This window comes from Condylura cristata, unplaced genomic scaffold, assembly GCF_000260355.1.
Source record: "Condylura cristata isolate star-nosed mole 26May11 unplaced genomic scaffold, ConCri1.0 scaffold00008, whole genome shotgun sequence".
Lineage (NCBI taxonomy): Eukaryota > Metazoa > Chordata > Mammalia > Eulipotyphla > Talpidae > Condylura > Condylura cristata.
The window spans coordinates 42,200,968-42,220,470 of record NW_004567109.1 but is presented as its reverse complement, the minus strand read 5'-3'; the positions used below and the strand labels follow the sequence as shown (position 1 = coordinate 42,220,470).

The window sequence follows — 19,503 nt, the reverse complement described above, 5'->3', positions numbered from 1 at the left end:
ATCTGATATAAGTATAGCTGTTTCTACCTTCTTTTTTGGCGCATTTGCTTTAAAACTATTTTCCATCCTTTATTTTCAATCTGTTTTTATCTTTTGCAGTTAGATGTATTTTTGCAGACAGCAGAATGTTGGGTTCTGATTTTTAATCCATCCTGCAATTCTGTGTCTTGTTATTGATGCGTTTAATTTATTATTTAGAGATAATATTAATATACCTGTACCTACATTTGCCATTTTGGTCCTTTTGTATTTTTATTCCTTATTTTTAATTGTTCTTGTTCTTTGTTGTATTTTGTTTGAGGGCTTCTTGTAGTATTTTTTGGAGTAGCGGTTTAGTCATGACAAAATTGTGGTGTTTGTTTGTCTGAAAATGTCCTTATTCTTTCTTCATAGAGGAAGGAGAGCTTCACAGGTTAGAGTATTCTTGGTTGGCATTTGATGCTTTGGTGTTTGTTGAGTATGGCCCTCCACTCTCTTCTCGCCTGCAGTGTCTCTTCAGACAAGTCTCATGTCAGCCTGATTGGTTTCCCTTTATAGGTTATTTGTTTCTTCCCTTTTTTCATTCTCATTCTCTTTCCTTGTCTTGTATTCTTTGTAGATTTACTATGATGTGTCTTGCTGTATTCCTCCTATCATTATGGTAGTTTGATGTTCTTCTTGCTTCTTGGATGTCTACTTTCATCTCCTTCATATTATGGAAGTTCTATTATCTCTGAATACTTTCTCGATTCCTTGGCCTTTCTCTTTGCTTTCTGGGATACCTATAACACTTAACATTTTCTTTCCTAACCGTGTCAGATAGCTTTTCAAGTATTTCTTCATTTCTTTTCCTTTATACTTCTCTTTCTTTTTTAATTCTCTTTGTTACTGTGTCTTCGAGGGTGTTGATTCATTCTTCCATTTCATCTATTCTGTTTTCATTACTTTCCCCAGAATTCTTTATCTCCTCTAGTGGCCTTTTCACTGCCTGCGTTTCTATTTCCTTTTTTAGTGTCTCATTTTCTTTCTTCAGTTTGTTAATTGCTTGTCTCATATCTTTTCTTTTTCTTTTTCATTTCTTTCATTCATTTCCTTGTTTGCATTCTTCAACTCCTTGATGGCTTGCCTTATTTATTTTTTTTCCTTCTCATCTTCTTTTTATTTTTTTATCATGGTAATTCTGAATTCTCTATCTGGTAGGCTGAGCAGTTCTTCTGTTTCTTTGGTGGTTTCTGCTGACTGATCTTTTTGTGGTGAATTTTTCCCTTGTGTACTTGCTTCAATATTTGTTTGTCTTCTTTTCCCTATCATGTATTTTCTAATGCTTTCTATTCATTGAGACACGGTGTTGCTATAATTGACTGATATTCTTTCTGTGTGTTCTTTCTGGGGTGGCAGAGGGATGTCCAGACACTTCAGTTGTGGAGGGTATTCCGAGTCTTGTTTTCTTTAAGTATTTTCTGTTTTTCCAGCCCTTACTGTGTGGAATTATGTCGGTCGACTCTGCCAGTGATGCTTGGGTCTCTTGTGGTGTTCAGCTTCTTCTGGTAACTCATTGAGTCCTTGTCTCTGGAAGGTGCCTATTGATCTTTGTAGCCTTCTGATGTCCTAGGTTCCCTCTATGCTTGGATGCAGCCCCAGAGGGTGGGGTGCATTAGAGCATTAGAAGTGTTGTAGCTGGGCCTGTGGTTAAGCCAGTCACTGGTTTTGCTTATTTTTTTTAGCACTATGAGCCTTTCAAGGCAGTGCCTTACTGGCTTACACATCTTCTAGCCACTACTGTTCAGTAATACCTTGAGACCTAATTCTGCACACACTGCAGTTGTGCAGGCTGTCAGTCCGCCCTCTAGGCCTCCAGCATTCTTTGTTCTATGCCCATTCTCTCCCTGAGCAATCTTTCCTTATCACTTGAGGGAATGTTAATGAGCTTGTTTTGATTCAGACTAGCTGTTGTTTCCCCACCCCCTTTTATCTCAGGGACTTTGTGAACTTGCTGGCCCCACCTTAGTGACTAATACCAGCAACAAGCCTCCAGGCCTATGCTTGGGGTGGGTGAAAGGGTTGCACGCCTACAGCTGCCCTAGTCACCAGATCACCAGATTTTCTTCCCCACCCTCTGGGCTTTATGTGCCCACTTGTGCAGTCTTTTCCCCCATCTTGGTTCTACTCATCAAGCCAAATGAGCAGGAAGCCTCGCTCTGTGTCACTAGAGCCTGGGCATTCCCCCCATCCATCAGAGTTGCAGGGTTCTGCTTATCCTGTCTGTGGTGTTTCTTGGTAGGAGTTCCCTTATCAGAACTGCCCAATCACCATTTCTCCCTCAGTTATCTTCCTTCTAGTGCTAGTCCAGGGTATTCTCATTTGGGTTGAAACTCATAGCATGTAATTCTGTAGTCCATTTTTATATAATCCAGTGTGAGCTTGGACATAGTCGTCTTGGTGTCTTTACTCTGCCGCCATCTTGCCTGTTCCCAAACTGGTTGAGCTGGTTCATCAGTGGCTTTGCCCAGCACCCAGGTGCTCTAGATTGGATCTGCAGTCTTTCCTCAGCCTGGGATCCATTCACTGAGCTGAGCTATCTCTCTTCACCTCCAGGGCTTTAGCGAGAGACAAAGCAGCTCCTGCAGCCCACCAAACTTCCAGGTGCCTGAGTTCTCCCAGGGGGGAGTTCTCTTATCGTAACTCCCCAATCCCTGATTCTCCCTCAGTTATCTTCCTATTAATGAGTCCAGCATTTTCTCATTTGGGTTGAAACTCGTAGTATGTAAGTCTATATTCTGTTTTCAGTCCTAAATTCCTGTATGAGCCTGGATGCTGTGATCTCAGTGTCTTAACTCTGCCACCATCTTGCCATCTATCCTCCAGTAGTTAGATTTTTTAATGATTATTTATTGTTTCATGCCTGTAACATGTTTTTCTTAGCTTTCTTCAATATTACATTTGCCCAAAAGACAAGGACATATTTGCTTCATGAAAATATCTTATTGCCCTTGTGATCTATTTCTGTGGATTTGATGTCATCTTTTGAATGATTGACATTATTTCTGACCCTCAGTTCCATCCTATCTTTAAAGAAGGATGTTTTCAACTGCCATCTTCATCTGAAATAATGTTATCTTTATATGTTATATATGATATGTAGTAGTAGATACTGAAAATCTTAAAATTCTCTAGTAGATGTTGAAAATCTTAAAATATTTTTAAAACTGTCTATTTGACTAAAGCTGTTTTAGAGTAGCTCAAAAGTTCTAGACACTAGACCAAGGTCAACATGATTATTTACCACAGTGTTTTCCTGGATAGATCCAGTAGGACTTATTTATTTACCAATTACTTCTCTTCACTATTCCTCATTCTTTTTTACACATACCTTCATCATTCTCCATCATGAGGGGACAGAAAGGTGATTTCATTTCACTAGGCTTTCAGTTCATTAACACTACTAACGTAATTCTTGGGTTGATTCATTCTTTTTAAATATAATAAGAGGACCTGGTGGATCAAGGGTTAAGTCACAGTACTGTGCAGCTATTGGCAGCCACTGTGGCACATTTAATCCCTGGCCAGGGTGCTGACCCACATGGAGCAGCAGACCAATCCATTCTCACCCACTGCTCCTCTCAGCAGTCTGTTTCAGTCATTACACTTGTTCTGTTCCTAACTTTGTCTCTGGTGATACTTCTTCTTTTTTTTTTTTTAAGATTTATTTATTTGTTCATACAGAACTGGGGTACAGGCCAGAAGCTCAGGGGCAGTGAGAGGCTTCACCAGAGACAGAGCGGGGAGCAGAACAGGCAGATCGACGAAGTACACTGCTGAGGGGAGCAGCGGGCGGGTCAGGAGAGGTCTGCCGCGCCATGTGGTCACCTCCGGGGCAGGGGGGAATCGAACTCATGCTGAAGTGGCTTTAGCTTCTCAGTGCTGTGCTTTAACCCACTGCGCCACCAGGGAGGGCCCTCTGGTGATACTTCTTACCCCCCACATCTTGGCCTTTCCCCTAGTAATTGTATGCATAAATAAATAAATATTTTTAAATATATAATAAGACTGTAAATGGGCATATTTCCAACTGAGGAAGGCAAAAAGGGAGGTCTTTGTAGCTATTGTCATGGAACTAAGAAAATGTAAGTTTTGATTAGACTTTTTGGGTGCCAAGTGCAGAGGTTCTGTTGCTTGCACCTGCAGAGCCTGGAGTTTTGGAAGAAGAAACTTTAACTATCTTCATCCTGAAATGACTGACTTAACAATGAAAAGAAATAATCCAACTGAGGAAATGTAAAGGGAAGACTATTCTATGAGCATAATCACACAGGTGTTAAATATTCCTTCTTGACCCTTTCATTGCTCACTTTTACCAACATTTTACTTCTCCAACATCTGTATAATCACATTCTTCAAAAGTTGATTCTTTTTTCGGTGCAATTATTTCAGCTCATGCCCATATAGATTTCACATAAGTATATTCTAAGGATGCATAAACAATATATTCCAAAGGATGCCATTGTACTAATGAATTTAAGGTGCTCAAAGGTTCACCTGTTTTTCTAATTCAGTGTAATTGAAAGAAGTTACATCAAAGCAGGACAGAAAACCTCCATGGGAAGAAAAACATTTCCATAACACTAATGCATGTATGCACATATTTATAATCCTGCTCCCTGAAGAAACAATTACACTGTTGGTCCTAGGCCAGAATTCACCGAGCAATAGAGTGTAATGGTGAAGCAAACAGTTGCTTGCAGTGCTGCTCAGGTTTTATCCTTTAATCATCTTTTCTAAAAAGGTAACTATATGGTTTCTTAGCTCCTGGAAATTTTTAGTTAAAAAAAGGATTGCTTTTTTGCAACTTAGCTAAACATACTTAAAATCCAGTTATAGATTTAATTTGCCATAATTCTTCTAAGTAATAATATTCTTGTAAGAATATTATTCAAATTCCCAAGAAAAATTCAGTAGAATCTTCAAGTTTAAGTTTATAATTTTAGTGTAAAAATGAAAACTATGTAAGACACCTTATTACATCTTGACTACCCATAAGCCATAGCCATTTAATTTTCTAATATACAGAAAGATCTTTGTTTTTTTCTTATATGCAATGTTATTAATTCTTGATTAACTCTGTGCTTTCATATGACACTGTAGGTGTCTCCAATTGCAGTGTCCATCATAGCAGCCCATGAACCCCTAGATACCAGGATCATGTCCCTTTAACTTGTGTGGTAAAGTACCTTGTGCTGAGCCATATGCACACTGTACTGCATAAAAGCTTTTTAATGACAAATTAGATTTTTATTTCGGTTCATTACGCCTGAGTTTTCAGGCAATGTTCCGGATTTCATGGTTTTGTTTGTAATGAGTCATGGCCCCCTTGACAAACAAGAGAGTAATTAAACTAACCAGGTTATCAATAGAAGCTTGTGATAGATCTCCTTTTGTATATGGTTATTTCATCTTCAATAATAGCTGGATATCATAAAAGATTACAGCTTCTTGGTATGACAGAAAGAGAAATTAAAATCGGGGAGAGAAGAATGAAAATACAACTTTACCTGTGTGTCTTACAAACAGTGTCATAATACTTAAAGAATAGTTGGGTTTTTATTTACAGATGTTTTTTATATATATTATTGACTTTTAGAGGGGTTTAATAAATCTTTGTTTAACAAAGAAAGTTAAAAGTAACTAAGTTATCCCTTATCTTGTGTGAAGGAGAGAGCATTCATACCTATAAGATACCTTTACAGTTTTTATTCAGTTTTTTAGTAAACATGTTTCATTTTTTTTACCATACTATTATCAAGCACTTTAATGAAAACATTTCTTTACAGTATTTTTAGAATTTGTTTAATCTTTACAATTAAGAACACTACACAAAAGTTTTGTTAAATTTCACCCTTAACAAAAAGTGATGAATATGCTAGGGTATTTTAAAATGAAAGGTGATGTTCTGTTTCAAAAGTGTTTAAAGTTTCCGTATTCACTGCATATAGAGAAAACATTAAACTCAATATTTTCATCACTTTTTTAAATAAACTATGTCCATAGTACATACTTTTTTCAGGTTATTTGTCTGAATGAATACTTTTCAGGTTACTTGTCTGAATGAGAGACAAAGATTTGCATTTTTTTGGTTCTTGCTGTATTGAACTTCTTTTTCATAGTTATTTAAAATTACACATTGTTAAAAAGATTGACAGAAAAAAAAATGTATGTGAAAAGGACAAGCATATAAAACTCTACTGGAAAAAATCTAGATCTCAATAAGCCATGGGATTGGTGATAGCTTTTTAGATATCACACCAGAGATATCATCCATGAAAGAAATAATTGGTAAGCTGAACTTTACTAAAATTACACTTTCAACTCTGAGAAACACACTATTAAAATAAAATAAAGAGGAAAAAAGTGACAAACTGGGGGAAAATATTTTCAAGAGACACATCTCATAAAATACCATTACACATATTACAGAAAGAACTCTTAAATTCAGTGATTAAAAAAAAAAAACCTAATTTAAAAATGGACCAAAGATTTTATAGTAGTTACCTCACTAAAGAAGCTCTATAAATGGAAAATAAGCATATGAAAAAGCACTAAATCTATGTCATCAGGCATATATAAATTAAAATAATGACATATTATAGCTCCATCAGCAGGCCCTCCCTGGTGATGCAGTTGGCTGGAGCTCTGCACTGCAAAACTAAGCCAAGCTGCTTCAGTGCAAATTTGATCCCTTCCCCAGAGGTGATCTACATGGTGCGGCAGACCTCTCTTGACCCGCCCACTGCTCCCCTCAGCAGTTGTACTTGGTCGATCTCCCTGTTCTACTTCCCACTCTGTTTCTGGTGAATCCTCTCACCTCCCCTGCACCTCTGGCCTGTACCCCATTTCTGTATGCATGAATAAATAAACCTTTAAAAAAAAATAGCTCCATCAGAATGACCAAAATCTGGAACACATATATCTCCAAATAATGGCTTGAATATAGTGCAGCATACATGCAAACTGGTTCAGCATTTTGACCATCAATATGTGATGGAAATACAAAATGGCCCAGCCACTTTGGAAGATGACTTGGAAGTTTCTTATGAAACAACATATTCGTTGTTATCCAGCAGTCATACTCAGTATTTACCTAATGGAATTGAAGAGTTACACATCCACACAAAACCTACACGTGTATGTTCAATTCAACTTTTTTCATAATTTCCAATACTTAAAGCACTAAGATTTTCTTCAGTAGATGAATTGGTAAATAAACTGGTATGCTCAGACAATGGGATACTACTCAGTACTATAATGAGCTATCAAGCCATGAAAAGACATGGAAAAAACATTAATAAATATTAATAAGTGAAAGAAGATAATCTAACAAGATTATATGCAACATGATGCTAATTATGAGTCTCTTTGGAAAAGACAAAACTATGGAGACAACAAAAATATCAGTGGCTGAGGTAGGTGTGTGATAAATGTGAATAGAAAAAGCACAGAGGATTTTTAGGGCAGTGATAATATGTTCTGTGTGTGTGATATATATGTGTATATATGTGTGTGACTTTTGTCCAAACTCATAAAAGGTACAACAGCAAGAGTGAACCCCAGTATAAATTATGACTTTGGGCTATAATGACATGTCAATTTAATAAATTATAAATCTACACTCTTACAGGGAAATGTTGATAATGAAGAGGCTATCAATATATTGGGCCAAAATTTATATGTGCTTTTCTTATAACCTTTTGTTATCTAAAGATTTTCTAAAAATAAGACTTTTTTTTAAAGTAACTTATGCAATAAATCTTAATATTTTTCTCTAAAACTCTATTTATTGTCTTTCCCATCTCAGTCAATGTTTATCCTAACCTTCCATTTGAGCCAAATGAGACACCCTGGGTTTCTTTCTATTGGGTGTATTTGTGTGTGTGTGTGTGTGTGTGTGTATTTATCAAGAAATTCTATTGATTCCAACTTCACAATAGACCCAAACTCTTTACTTTATACTACCTTCAAGGCTATGCCCTGGTCTGTTCTGGGCTGACAATGTCAGTTTGACATGATCCCAACTTGTCCCCTGTTTTCATCCTGGTTTTTCTGGTTGCATCTCAACACAGAGTGATACCGTTTAAACAAAAGATTATTTCCCCTCTACTGTAGTGGTTCACCATTTCTCACAGATTAAAACCAACTCTTGAAAATAGTACATACGTATTTTATCCTTTCTATTCTTTCCAGTACTTTGGTATGTGATAAGCCAGGGTTCTCCAGAGAAACCAATGCAATGTATGTAAGTATGGGGCAAGGGAGGAAGGGAAAGAGAAGTATTGGATATTGATTATGAACAACAGATAGGGAGGCTGACATGACCCACAGTCTGATGTGTTCAGCCCCTATTTGAATCCAGTGGTATAATTAGCAGCCCAAGGAAATAAAAACCCAATATCATAGTTCATGTGTTGAATACTCCTGTTCTCTGCCTTATTTTTCCATTCAGGCCCTTGATGGACTGAATGAGATGCACACACATTAGAGATGGTAAAGTAATTTACTAAATCCCCGGATTCAAATGGTAACTACATACAGAAACACCCTCACAGACAAACTCAGAAATAATGATGAGCATATGTTTGAATACTCTGTGACCGAGTCAGGTTGACACAAAATTACCCATCACACTATATTTCCCTTGTTTCATGTTACTTTAGCCACTCTGACCTTGACCAGGATTATATTTGGGGTAGATGCCAGGCTTGTTTTCAGCCTCTGGACTTGTTAATGGTTCCTTCTTCTTGAAAGTTTTTCTCCAGAGAACCACATAGTAAGTTCACTCATCTGTATAGTCTTTGTTTAAATCTGACCTTCCAAATAAGAGCTATACAAGTTGTCCTACAAGAAATTACCCTCCGCTACTTTTTCTAATTCTTCATACTCACCATTAATGATTTTTAAGCATTGTATATCACAAATATGTAACTAATAACATATTAGTTAGCATGTTTACTGTTTGTAATCTGTATGTGATTTTATTGCTCACAATCTGGTACCCTTTTAGAATGTAAACTTCATCGCATCAGCGAGTTTAACTGCTTTCTGCCTTGAGAAATGCCTGGCAGGTATTGATGGCTCAATAACTATTTGCTGAATAAAAATGTCTATGCTACAAAGGTTTTTAAGCAACATTGTGTGCCAAGCATTGTGTCTTGATCTCTGAATATGTGAGGATGAATCAAATATTTACCTGCCTTCAGGCAAATGAAAAGGAAGCCTCATTTAACCATTAATAATTATAAGAGAGAAAGCATAAGTTTGAGAGATTTAGATGAACTACTTACAGTTGGAAAAGATTTCCAGTCAGAGCAATAGGGAACAGCTTAGTGATGGTAACACTTAAATTGGACCTTGAGTCTGTGGAAACGAAGAAAAATAGCACTGCAGGTAAAAGAAACCACATTTTAAAAATCTTGAAGTGCTAAAGCCCAGGGAGTAGTCTAAGAAAAACATGGAATATTGAAAGGGCTTAAGCTCTGAGTCAACATGCTTGACTTCAAATCCAATTCTGTAGCTGAGTAGCTATGTGACCTATTTAACCTCTCTGAGCTTCAGTTTCAGTTTTTATGTGTGTGAAATTTGGATAATACCATCTAGCTTAAAACATTATTGTGAGGATATTACGAACATAAAGCTGTTTGCCCAATGAATGGCTCCAGGTGATCACTCAATAAATGAGAGTTATTATTGGAGTATAGGGACTGGAGGACAGATGAAATGTTACCCTCACCAATAGAATTTTTCCAGTAAGAAGCAAACCCAAAATGTATTGCATTTATTCTGCACCCCCCAGAACATTCATCTATTGTCCAATTTGGAAAATGAAGCTGAAAATGACTACTCTTGTATTAAAAGCATAAAACATTGAAAATATGATACATTGGCCTATTATGCCTATTGGCATAATATTGCTTTGAATATAGAAGGGATAAAAACATATGTGTGTTATATTTCTGCTGAAGATTATTTTTAGTTCCTTAATAGTTTTTTTGTTTGTTTCTTTTTCAGTTGCTCCTACTATTCAGGAAATTAAATCTGGCACCGTGGCCCCTGGACGCAGTGGATTGATAAGATGTGAAGGTGCAGGTGTGCCGCCTCCGGCCTTTGAATGGTACAAAGGAGAGAAGAAGTAAGGACTTTGTGATCATTGCTGTATTTGAAGTACTTTGAGTTAATGTGTTTGTGTTTCAGATACTTGCTAAGCAATTTCTTTAACTGGCTTGAATGATTCTCAGCAGTCTCCTCCTGGGCAGTCAAACTGAAGGGGTTCACCTGGGAGACAGGAGCAGCTAATAGCATTCAGAAAAAAAATGTCCACTTTGGTTTATATGATCTCAGTTATGCCTGCAAATCCTCTATCACTGATGTTTTTCATTTAATCCCCTCCCTATGGAAACAGAATATCATGCTCTTGCTGGTGACCATATTTACTTAGGAAGCAAACCTGCTCTTAAAAAACTTGGGCACAGCTTCCATGAGTGCACTTCAGAGCAATCAGGGCTGCTGTCTTTGCCTGGCTTCCTTGATAAGCCTCAACCCTTCCACCTGCCTTACTCTCCTGCAAGGTATTGTAACATGTTGTTTTATAGGACACTGTGGTTTAGATATTCTATCACTAAAGCAGCTGTAGAGGAGATAAAGTATACAGTTAAGGAACAAAGCGGAGGGATTTTAGGTTAACCTAACTTCAGTTCTACCTTGAGAAGCCCCAGAAGCCTTGGCAAGTGCTGTTGAACAAGAAAAGACAGGGATTGACTACTTTCTTTTTACTTTCAACAATTAATCTGATTCAGACCTTTTGTGCTGCTTTTACCAAGCCATCAGAGAGTAAGACCCCTGTACTTTCACTGTAATGCAGAGGGGAGGGCATTGTCTATACAATATTTATCTTGCCTCAAAGCTAGGAGCCATGTATTAAAGAAAATGCTAGACTGAACCATATGAGATTGCCATTTTTTCAGTCAAAAAAATTAAATATCAGACATTTCATAGTGTTCAACATATGCATAAAGACCTTATTTGTACCATAGTTCTTAACTAATTACCACAAACATTTGAACAGAAAACTGGTAAAATCATATATAAACTTGGATTTTGCTACAATGAATGAGCAATTGAAGAGAATGAATGCCATATAAGCATATTAATTGCTTTTTTAAACTGTAATCAAAGGACGAAATGTATGGGCCTCCCAGGTAGCACAGTGGTTAAGTCTCAGCATTCTCACACTATGATGGCATGGTCTGCGTTTGATCCTTGGCCAGGGAGAAAACCCACATGGAACACAACAGACCTCTCCTTTCTCTCCTGCTGCCCCCCCCTAGTTAACACCCCCACTCATATTTCAGTGGATATGCCTGTTCTGCTCTCCATCTGTCTCTGCTGCACTCTATCACCCCCTACACCTCTTGCCTGCACCCCAGTTCTCTGCATAAGCAAATCTTTACAAGACATATATTATTTAGAATATAATAAAATATAAAAATACTCTTTTATAGAATAGAATATATTCTCTCTTCAACACCCATCTTAACAATTAAGTATATTACCTCTCTTTTATTCTAAGTAACTAACATTGGTTTTATTGAACAATGTTATAGCTATTTTATGTGCAACCATTTCTGTAATTTAAAATGTTCAATTTTAATTCTATTAAATTAAAATTCTATTAATTATTGCCTTTACTAGTTCTAACTCATGTTTTTTGTGACTCCATGAAAGCCTGCTTATTTTTATATGCTAGAGTTAGATAAATAATTCTATGGTCACCCTTGTGCCACCCTACAAGGTTTTATATGTTTGTGTGTGTGTGTGTAAAGATTATATTATATACTATCTAATATATACATATACACACACACATATATATAAGATATTAGATAATATATAATATAATCTTTCTCAGGTTCTAATAACCCAGAGGAAGTTTTTGATTGTGATTATGTGGACAAGCATCTGAAAGAGTGGTTCTTAATCTGTTGAAAGTCATGAAACTCTTTGTTGTTGTACAATTTTGTTTAGAACCCAAAATCCTGGGTTCTTCGCAAAGCAGGTTTATATAATGACTTATATTTCAAGTCATTTTTGAATCTCTTCCATTCTTTTTTAAAAAGCTAATAATTATTTCTGTAGTACCAGAGCTTCTATAAGTCCATTGTGTTTTCAATAATTTGGGAAGTTATGTCCTATTTTTTTGTTGTTGTTACTGTTCTCTCTTTCCCTTTACTTATTCAGCAGCTGTTGTTAAAAATAATAATAAAATTTTTATTCTCTGCCCACTTTCTTAGTCTGTAGCCAGTGTAGAAAAGGGTCAATTGGTGATAGTTTCGGTGACTCTTTTCCCCCAACTTGAGATAGATTATAGTTTCTATTTAGATCTTCAAAGGAATTTAAACCAATGCTAAATAACTTAGATTGATTCTGCCCTGACAATGCCCTTTCCAAACATACACACCTAAACGAATTCAGGAAGCTTTGAACAATCAAATGTACTTTTTGAAGGCAAATATATTTGCATTTCAGAGAAAATATACAATTATCATTTGTCAAGCAATATACAAATGCCCCAAGAATATCTCAATTCTTCTCAAAATTATAATAAAGCACACTTGAATATATGCAAGGAAAGGAGAGAGAAGAATTCTAGTTGCTGAACGGTTGTCACCATATCCTCTGTTAAAAATCTATCATGCTACCGTCAGGAACAAATTCATTTAAACATTTATTTCATCAAAATCAAATATAACTATAAGCACTGGCTAAATTGACAGGCAATATCCAAAATTATTAACAAATATTAGCCTATGTTATTTTCACAACAAACCTACAAGGCAGATTCTATTATTGCTTTTGGTGTGGGGAGCATACCAAATCAGTGTTTTTTTTTAGGTAATTTGAATATATTCAGACGATTAATAGCAGATTTGAGCCCAGGAAATCTAACTTGCAATCTAACCCTGAATTGAAGCCCTATAATATAGCACATAGTACAGACCATGTACCTCAGACTTTATCAAGAATAATTTGAATGTCAATGTTAAATGCCAAGGGTAAAGGCAAGGAAAGTCAGTAATGAATTAGTAAAATAATACCATAAGTTCAAACATTCACTGAAGTTTTCCTGTTTATGTAGTCACAGACACTGAAGTAATAGAGTCAAGGCAGGCACACAAAAAAGAAACAGGGATAGCATGTTTCTGAATTGTTTTCTTGACCTTAGGGTCCTTAACAGGAACACAAAGCTGTCAAAAACCCTGTCAGAATACAGCAAAGTTTTTACAAGATCTTGAGAAGTTTTAGTTCCTGGGGATCTTTTATAATTGGGACATATAAAAAAATACTCAGACATAACTTACTCTCTTCACTTCTACTTAAGGGAATGTTTACAAACCTCTTAAATCTCTCAAGTCAAAATCTTCAAAGCCAGATCTTCATTCAAATAAATATACACAAGCTCAAGTAAAAATGTCTGTCCAGTATCTGGCCATTCTTAGTGTGATCTCTGTCTACAGTTTGGCATCCTATAAAATTCATTTCTGTGTGCTGGAAATAAGCACCTTAAAAACCTTAAAAATCTTGCAAACTTTAGGACAATTAATTGAAAAGAATGAATTGATACGAATTGCTTTGTAGGTCCTTTAAACTCTTTTATTTCATTTACTTTTCAGATTTCTGTATTATCATTCTCAATTTATTGATGACAAAATCGAGACACACGAGACATAGAATAGTTGTCCAACTACTCAACTTGAAATTGACATCAGGATGTATTTTAGATTTGCCAGCCACTCAGCACATGTCCTTTTCCTTGTATACAAACTTATATTTGTATACATTGTTATTATTATTTGTATTTGTTATTATTATTTGTATACAATGATATTATTAGTTATCTATTGGTAAGGAACACACTAACTAGTGTGACTAGTTTAACATCTTAAGCTAGTAAGCATTTATTATGTCAGTTTCCAAATGTGAGGAATCCAAAAGCAGCTTAGCTGGATGGTGATAGCTCAGGTCTCTCAGCAGGTTGCTGTCAGGATGTCACCTGCTCATTTGAAGGTTTGATAAGAGTTGGAGAAACTGCTTCCAAGGTCATGCACCTATAAGTCCACCAAGTTAATGCTAGTTATTGGCAGGTGACCTCAGTTAACTACCACATGGACCTTTTTATAGGTTGTTTGACTGTCTTTATGACATTACAGTTGACTTTTCCCAGGTCTAGTGACCCATGAAGGTAGAATGTTTATGTCTCAGCCTCAGAAGTCATTCTCTGTCACTTCTGGAAAACCTTTCTGGCTAAATAGTGTGACTGTTCAGTGTGTAAGGGGCAACACAGGAATATGAATATCTATAGATGAAAAGCATCAAATGCCATCTTCACAGACGACTCCCAACTAGCTCCTCATACATGATATAATTGTCAATTGGAAATACTAGTCATTGACCTTCAGCTTATTGAATGGTTTATATAGGATCACAGGATGACTAAAGTTATATATATATATATATATTATATAATATATTATGTGTATATAATATATATATATATTATATTCAAATATCAACCTTTAGTTAAAAATATTTTTAACAGTTATATTCTTTCAGCCTACCTGTCAAAAATATGCATAATAGACTTAATTTTAACTCATATGATTTTAACTATCAGGAAAATCAAGAGTTTAGGGTTCAATAACTTAGAGCCAAATTTTCAATTTTTCTCTTGATAATAGAGAATATTTATAAGAAGATTCTTATATGCAGTGAAAGACACTTTCAGAAAAAGCAAAGTACTGTAGAGCAAATTATGTCTTGGATGAATTTAATTTTATAGGCTGAGAACAGTATTCACTTAGGATTAAGACTAAAATCATGAATTAAACTGTAATGGACTAATATTTAAATAAATATTGCAAAACTGTGAGATTTGTATCACTCGAAGAAGATGACATGGTATTCTTGTCTTAGTTAAGAAATTTGCTCTTTGCTTGCTTGTTTTATCTTATTTTGATTTTTCTGAAATAAAAACCTCTGGCCTAGAAAGACATATCTTCTGATTTCTCATTATGAGTTTTTAAATAGTATTTATTTGCTTACTTTATCTGACCATAATGGTCAGTAGTAGCAATGTTTTTTTTTTTTTATTTTTTAATTGCAACAAGATTTCTGTTACAAGATAAACCCATGAATGAAAAACAAATAAATCTTAAAATATTGCAAATTATTAATAAATAAAGGATAAATGAATACCTAAACGATAAAATAGTTTGTATTTGACGGTTAGAACTTACGTTTTGATATTTAAACAATAAATTGAACATTTAGCTGATATATTTTAGTTATTCCTTGCAACGAATGCCAGCCCCTTTGTCATTTATGAATAATGTTAGTTGTTCATCCTATACCACTGTTTTGAGGATATATGATGAGCATTTATTACTATCTTCCCTTGTAAAGGATTAGTTATTTGCATGCATAAGACACACAGGCACAGATATATATAAAGTGTATACAGATTCCATTAAATTGATGGGAAAATGCTTAAAATAAACCATGTTCACTTTACACAGAAGTATGCTGACCTTTTTCAGTTGGGTTAGGTTTTTACTTTAGGGGATGATGTTTTTTCATTCTTGGCTTTACATAGGTGAGATGAACTTGAAAAATCATAATGAAGTGGAGTGACCTTTCCTCTCCATTCTCCTAGTCCACATATTTACTACCTGATCATAAATTTCATCAGAGCATTCACTTTAATGAAAGCATTTGAAAGAAAGGGTCTTATCTCCTTTTATTTTCAAAGAAACCAGAAAAATAGTTAATATGTATTTCTCTGTATCTTCAGTATCCTCCTTTATTGCTATGTTACATGTAATTTATTTATGTCAGGTTATGAAAATATTATGTTTACATAGCACATAATGACTTCAAAATATGTCCATATATGATAGTTTTGCAAAATGTGTATCTTTTAACATTTCATTTACAAAAAAAGTCAACTCTTGAAGTTTGAGGTGTTAAATGAGAGAAATAGAGAAAAAGAGATATAACAACAACAATGTAAATATGATGGATATTACTCATAAGTTTTCGAAAGATACATTATGGGAGAATTATGTTGCTGCTCCCTTGATTATTTTTCTTTCCTCTAATAACATCTCTCTTTATTCTAAGTGGTCCTGGGTCCATAGGCATTAAGCAGCCACTGAAAGGTTTTTAAGAATAATAAAATGATCGCCTCCCTTTCTTCACAGAATGTTTTTTATATCAGATGGGAGGAAAGGATGGGATATAAAATATGGCTTAAACTAAGGTATTGATTGTTAATTTAAAAGCCAAATGGAGAGAAAAGCAGTAATCATATTTTCCAGTGATTGATCACATACAAGGGCAGGGAAATTTGAAGAATTTCAAGTTCTCTGTCTTGATAACAGTGTAAATAGTGAAGTTATCATTAAAGATAGAAACACAGGAAAAAAATATTTGGGAGGAGTTGTGCTGACTCTGGTTTGGAATATGACAAAATCAAGGAGTCAAAGCTGTATACACAGTCCCCAAAGAATCACTAAAATTTAGTTGAGTTCTTAAAATCCATAGTAATTTTTTAAAATAATTATCAGATCTTTATCACTTTTTATTGGAATCCATTTAGTGATTCTTCATGATCCCAAGAATATATTTCATCAAAGGATAATTCATATTTTAATCATTCTCATTCTTTTCTCTCATTCTTTACTATCTCACAATAACAGAGCTATAGTCATCCTAAAATATTTCAGTTCTCAAACTGTGACACAATCTGTCTTTCATACCTCCTTATAGGTTAGTCACTTTGTTTTGCATATAAGCCCCTTACATACACATCTGTTCCTGGCTACCTTTTACTATCTGCCTTCCAGTAGTTCTTTAGTCTCAAGTAAGATGCTGTCCTCCATAGAAAAATTATCAGCAGCCCTTTTTACTAAGAGAAGAAACTGTCCAGGTGTGCTCACCTCTATTTCAACACTCACCAAACTATACTCAACTTTTTTATTCATCCATCACTCCTATAAGCTATAATTTACTTTGGAGTGAGGATTCTGCCTTGTTTGTGTTCCAAAATCTAACATGATGATTAAGCACACTTTATTGCCAGACTTTTTTTTTTAAGATATTTATTTATGCATACAGACCTGGGGTATAGGCCAGAGATGCAGGGGCGGTGAGAGGATTCACCTGAGACAGAGTGGGGAGCAAAACAGGCAGATCAACGAAGCTCACTGCTGAAGGAAGCAGCAGACAGGTCAGGAGAGGTCTGCTGCACCATGTGGTCACCTCCCAGGGAGGGGATCGAACTGATGCGGAAGTGGCTTTAGCTTCTTAGTGCTGCATTAACCCGCTGCGCCACTAGGGACGGCCTATTGCCAGACTTTTAATAGTGATAGAAACATTCTTGTTTTAATAACTTTCGAATTGATCAAAGATTATTAATGCAAATGCCATCTTCAATTGTAAGGCACTGTAAACGTAATATCTAGTTATAGGAAGGAAACTGGTTTCTTCTGCTCAATTCTGACTTCTAGGATGTCATTTTTTAAAATGTGGTCTCTGCACAATGGCTGTGTTGGCATATTGTGGAATGAAACTCAACAAAAAAATCCTATGCACATTTGTATAAGAAAAGCAAGACAAGGAGAGAAAAGAAATTTAGTCATAGGCCAGGTTGTCAGGGATACAAGACCCACTGTTGTCAGGCAAGCATGATACCTGTACTTGTCATCTTTGTTTTTTTTTGATGTAGGGCTATCTCCCTGTGTGAATCAGACTGTCACAAGTAAGGCAGCCTCAAGTTCTCTAATTTAAAAGTATTAATTTCATTAAAATTGATAAAGTAAACAAGACATACATTTTAAATAGCTTAATAAAATCTAAAATCATTAAAGTGCCCTAATATATTGTAATAACATTAATTTATTCCAATGTGCAACTAAAGATAGATACCCCTTGAGGCTAAGACAGTGATGCATGATATTCTTCAGTCTATTCCTAGGAATAAATGATATCACATTGTTTTCAAGCTTTAACTGCTAAGCAACACAATAAAATAATAGGTTGCTATAGCAGCATGTTCACATAAATTTTCATTTCTCTCTGATCTCTACCAGTTCCTCCTCCTCCTCCTTTTAACTTTTATTTTTTTTAATCTAGTCTGCACATCTGTGAAAAGACTAGATGAAGTTGATATTGTGTGTGTAATTGATACTGAGTTTGGCACATTTGAAATCATGATGCCATGATCTTTTCTGTTACTCTCCCAGATCTTTTCTTTAAAAATAATTTCCTGTATGCTCAATATTTAATATTTTGCTGTCATCAGAGAGGAAATGTATCAGTTCTGTCTCAGAAAAAGACACTATTATCGAACAATAATAACACCTATCATATATCTAGTGCCTACTGCATTTCATATGAGATATATATATATGCAGAGATATAACAATTTTACATTTAACATTAAAAACCATTCTTTATAAAAAATACATTGATATTGGTTTCATTTTTCCCCCTTTGTCACAGATGTAAATTCTAAGAATTATATAAATGTAAATACAAAATTCATTCAGGCAAGCATTCAGTAATTACTCTATATTTATTAAGTGCCCAGCATACATGCTTAATAGAAAATGAAAAGGCAAAACAAAAAAGAAAACCTGGTCAGGAACCTGCCTGAATGGAGTTATACTCTAGTAAGAAATATAGATAACAATAAAAATAATCACACAACTATATGCAAACTTACAACTTAAAGAGAATTAGTTATATTATAATAATGATTTGACCAAGTGAGAGAGGACACAACAATTCTATAGCATCGCTTGTACATGCACTTTAGTAAAAAATTTTAACTTACTTTAAAATATTGATTTCTTCATTAGATAGTATTTTTCTGTGATTCTTACCATAATATGCTATTTAAATGGAAGAAATTCACTACCACTTATATATTCAGTGAACCTATGGGGAGAAAACTAGCAGTAATTGGCACTGTAGGTCTATGTGTTATAAGAAAGGAGAAAGAAGTGTCCAATTCATGTTTCTCATCTCAAGACTGTGAGTAACCTAAAAGGCTGATTCCCTTGAAGACTGAACTAAACTGTAATAAGAGGCTATTCCAGTGGGTATGACTAAGCCTTTAAAGAGACTGATAAACTTTTGGTTAGAGAGATCGCCAAATAACTGACTGGATTAAATCCTACATTTTTGTTTTACTTGTTACCCATTAGACCCATTCCATGGACTGAATCAAGCTTTCCTGGTATGGCTGCCACATAATACTTGGTTATTTTGCACCACTGGTTTTGTTCTGTGACTGGACTTCATTTCCTTGAACCTTTCATGGCTTTAAACTTGTCATTTCAAACTCATATCCAATATTGTGGCTTCTATTGGGCTATTTGAACATCAGTCGCCACATTGAAAGGAGAGTAATGGTCCAGA

At 35.2% G+C, this 19,503-nt stretch overlaps 1 protein-coding gene across 1 annotated transcript in view; it reads left to right on the top strand.

Moving 5' to 3' along the window:
* The window catches only part of NEGR1 (neuronal growth regulator 1), a 738,246-nt gene that overhangs the window by 549,153 nt on the left and 169,590 nt on the right, over positions 1-19,503 (top strand). Inside the window, exon 5 of the mRNA XM_004679123.2 lies at positions 10,036-10,156. Coding sequence (XP_004679180.1) covers positions 10,036-10,156 — 121 coding nt within the window. The remainder of the gene's footprint in view (positions 1-10,035; positions 10,157-19,503) is intronic.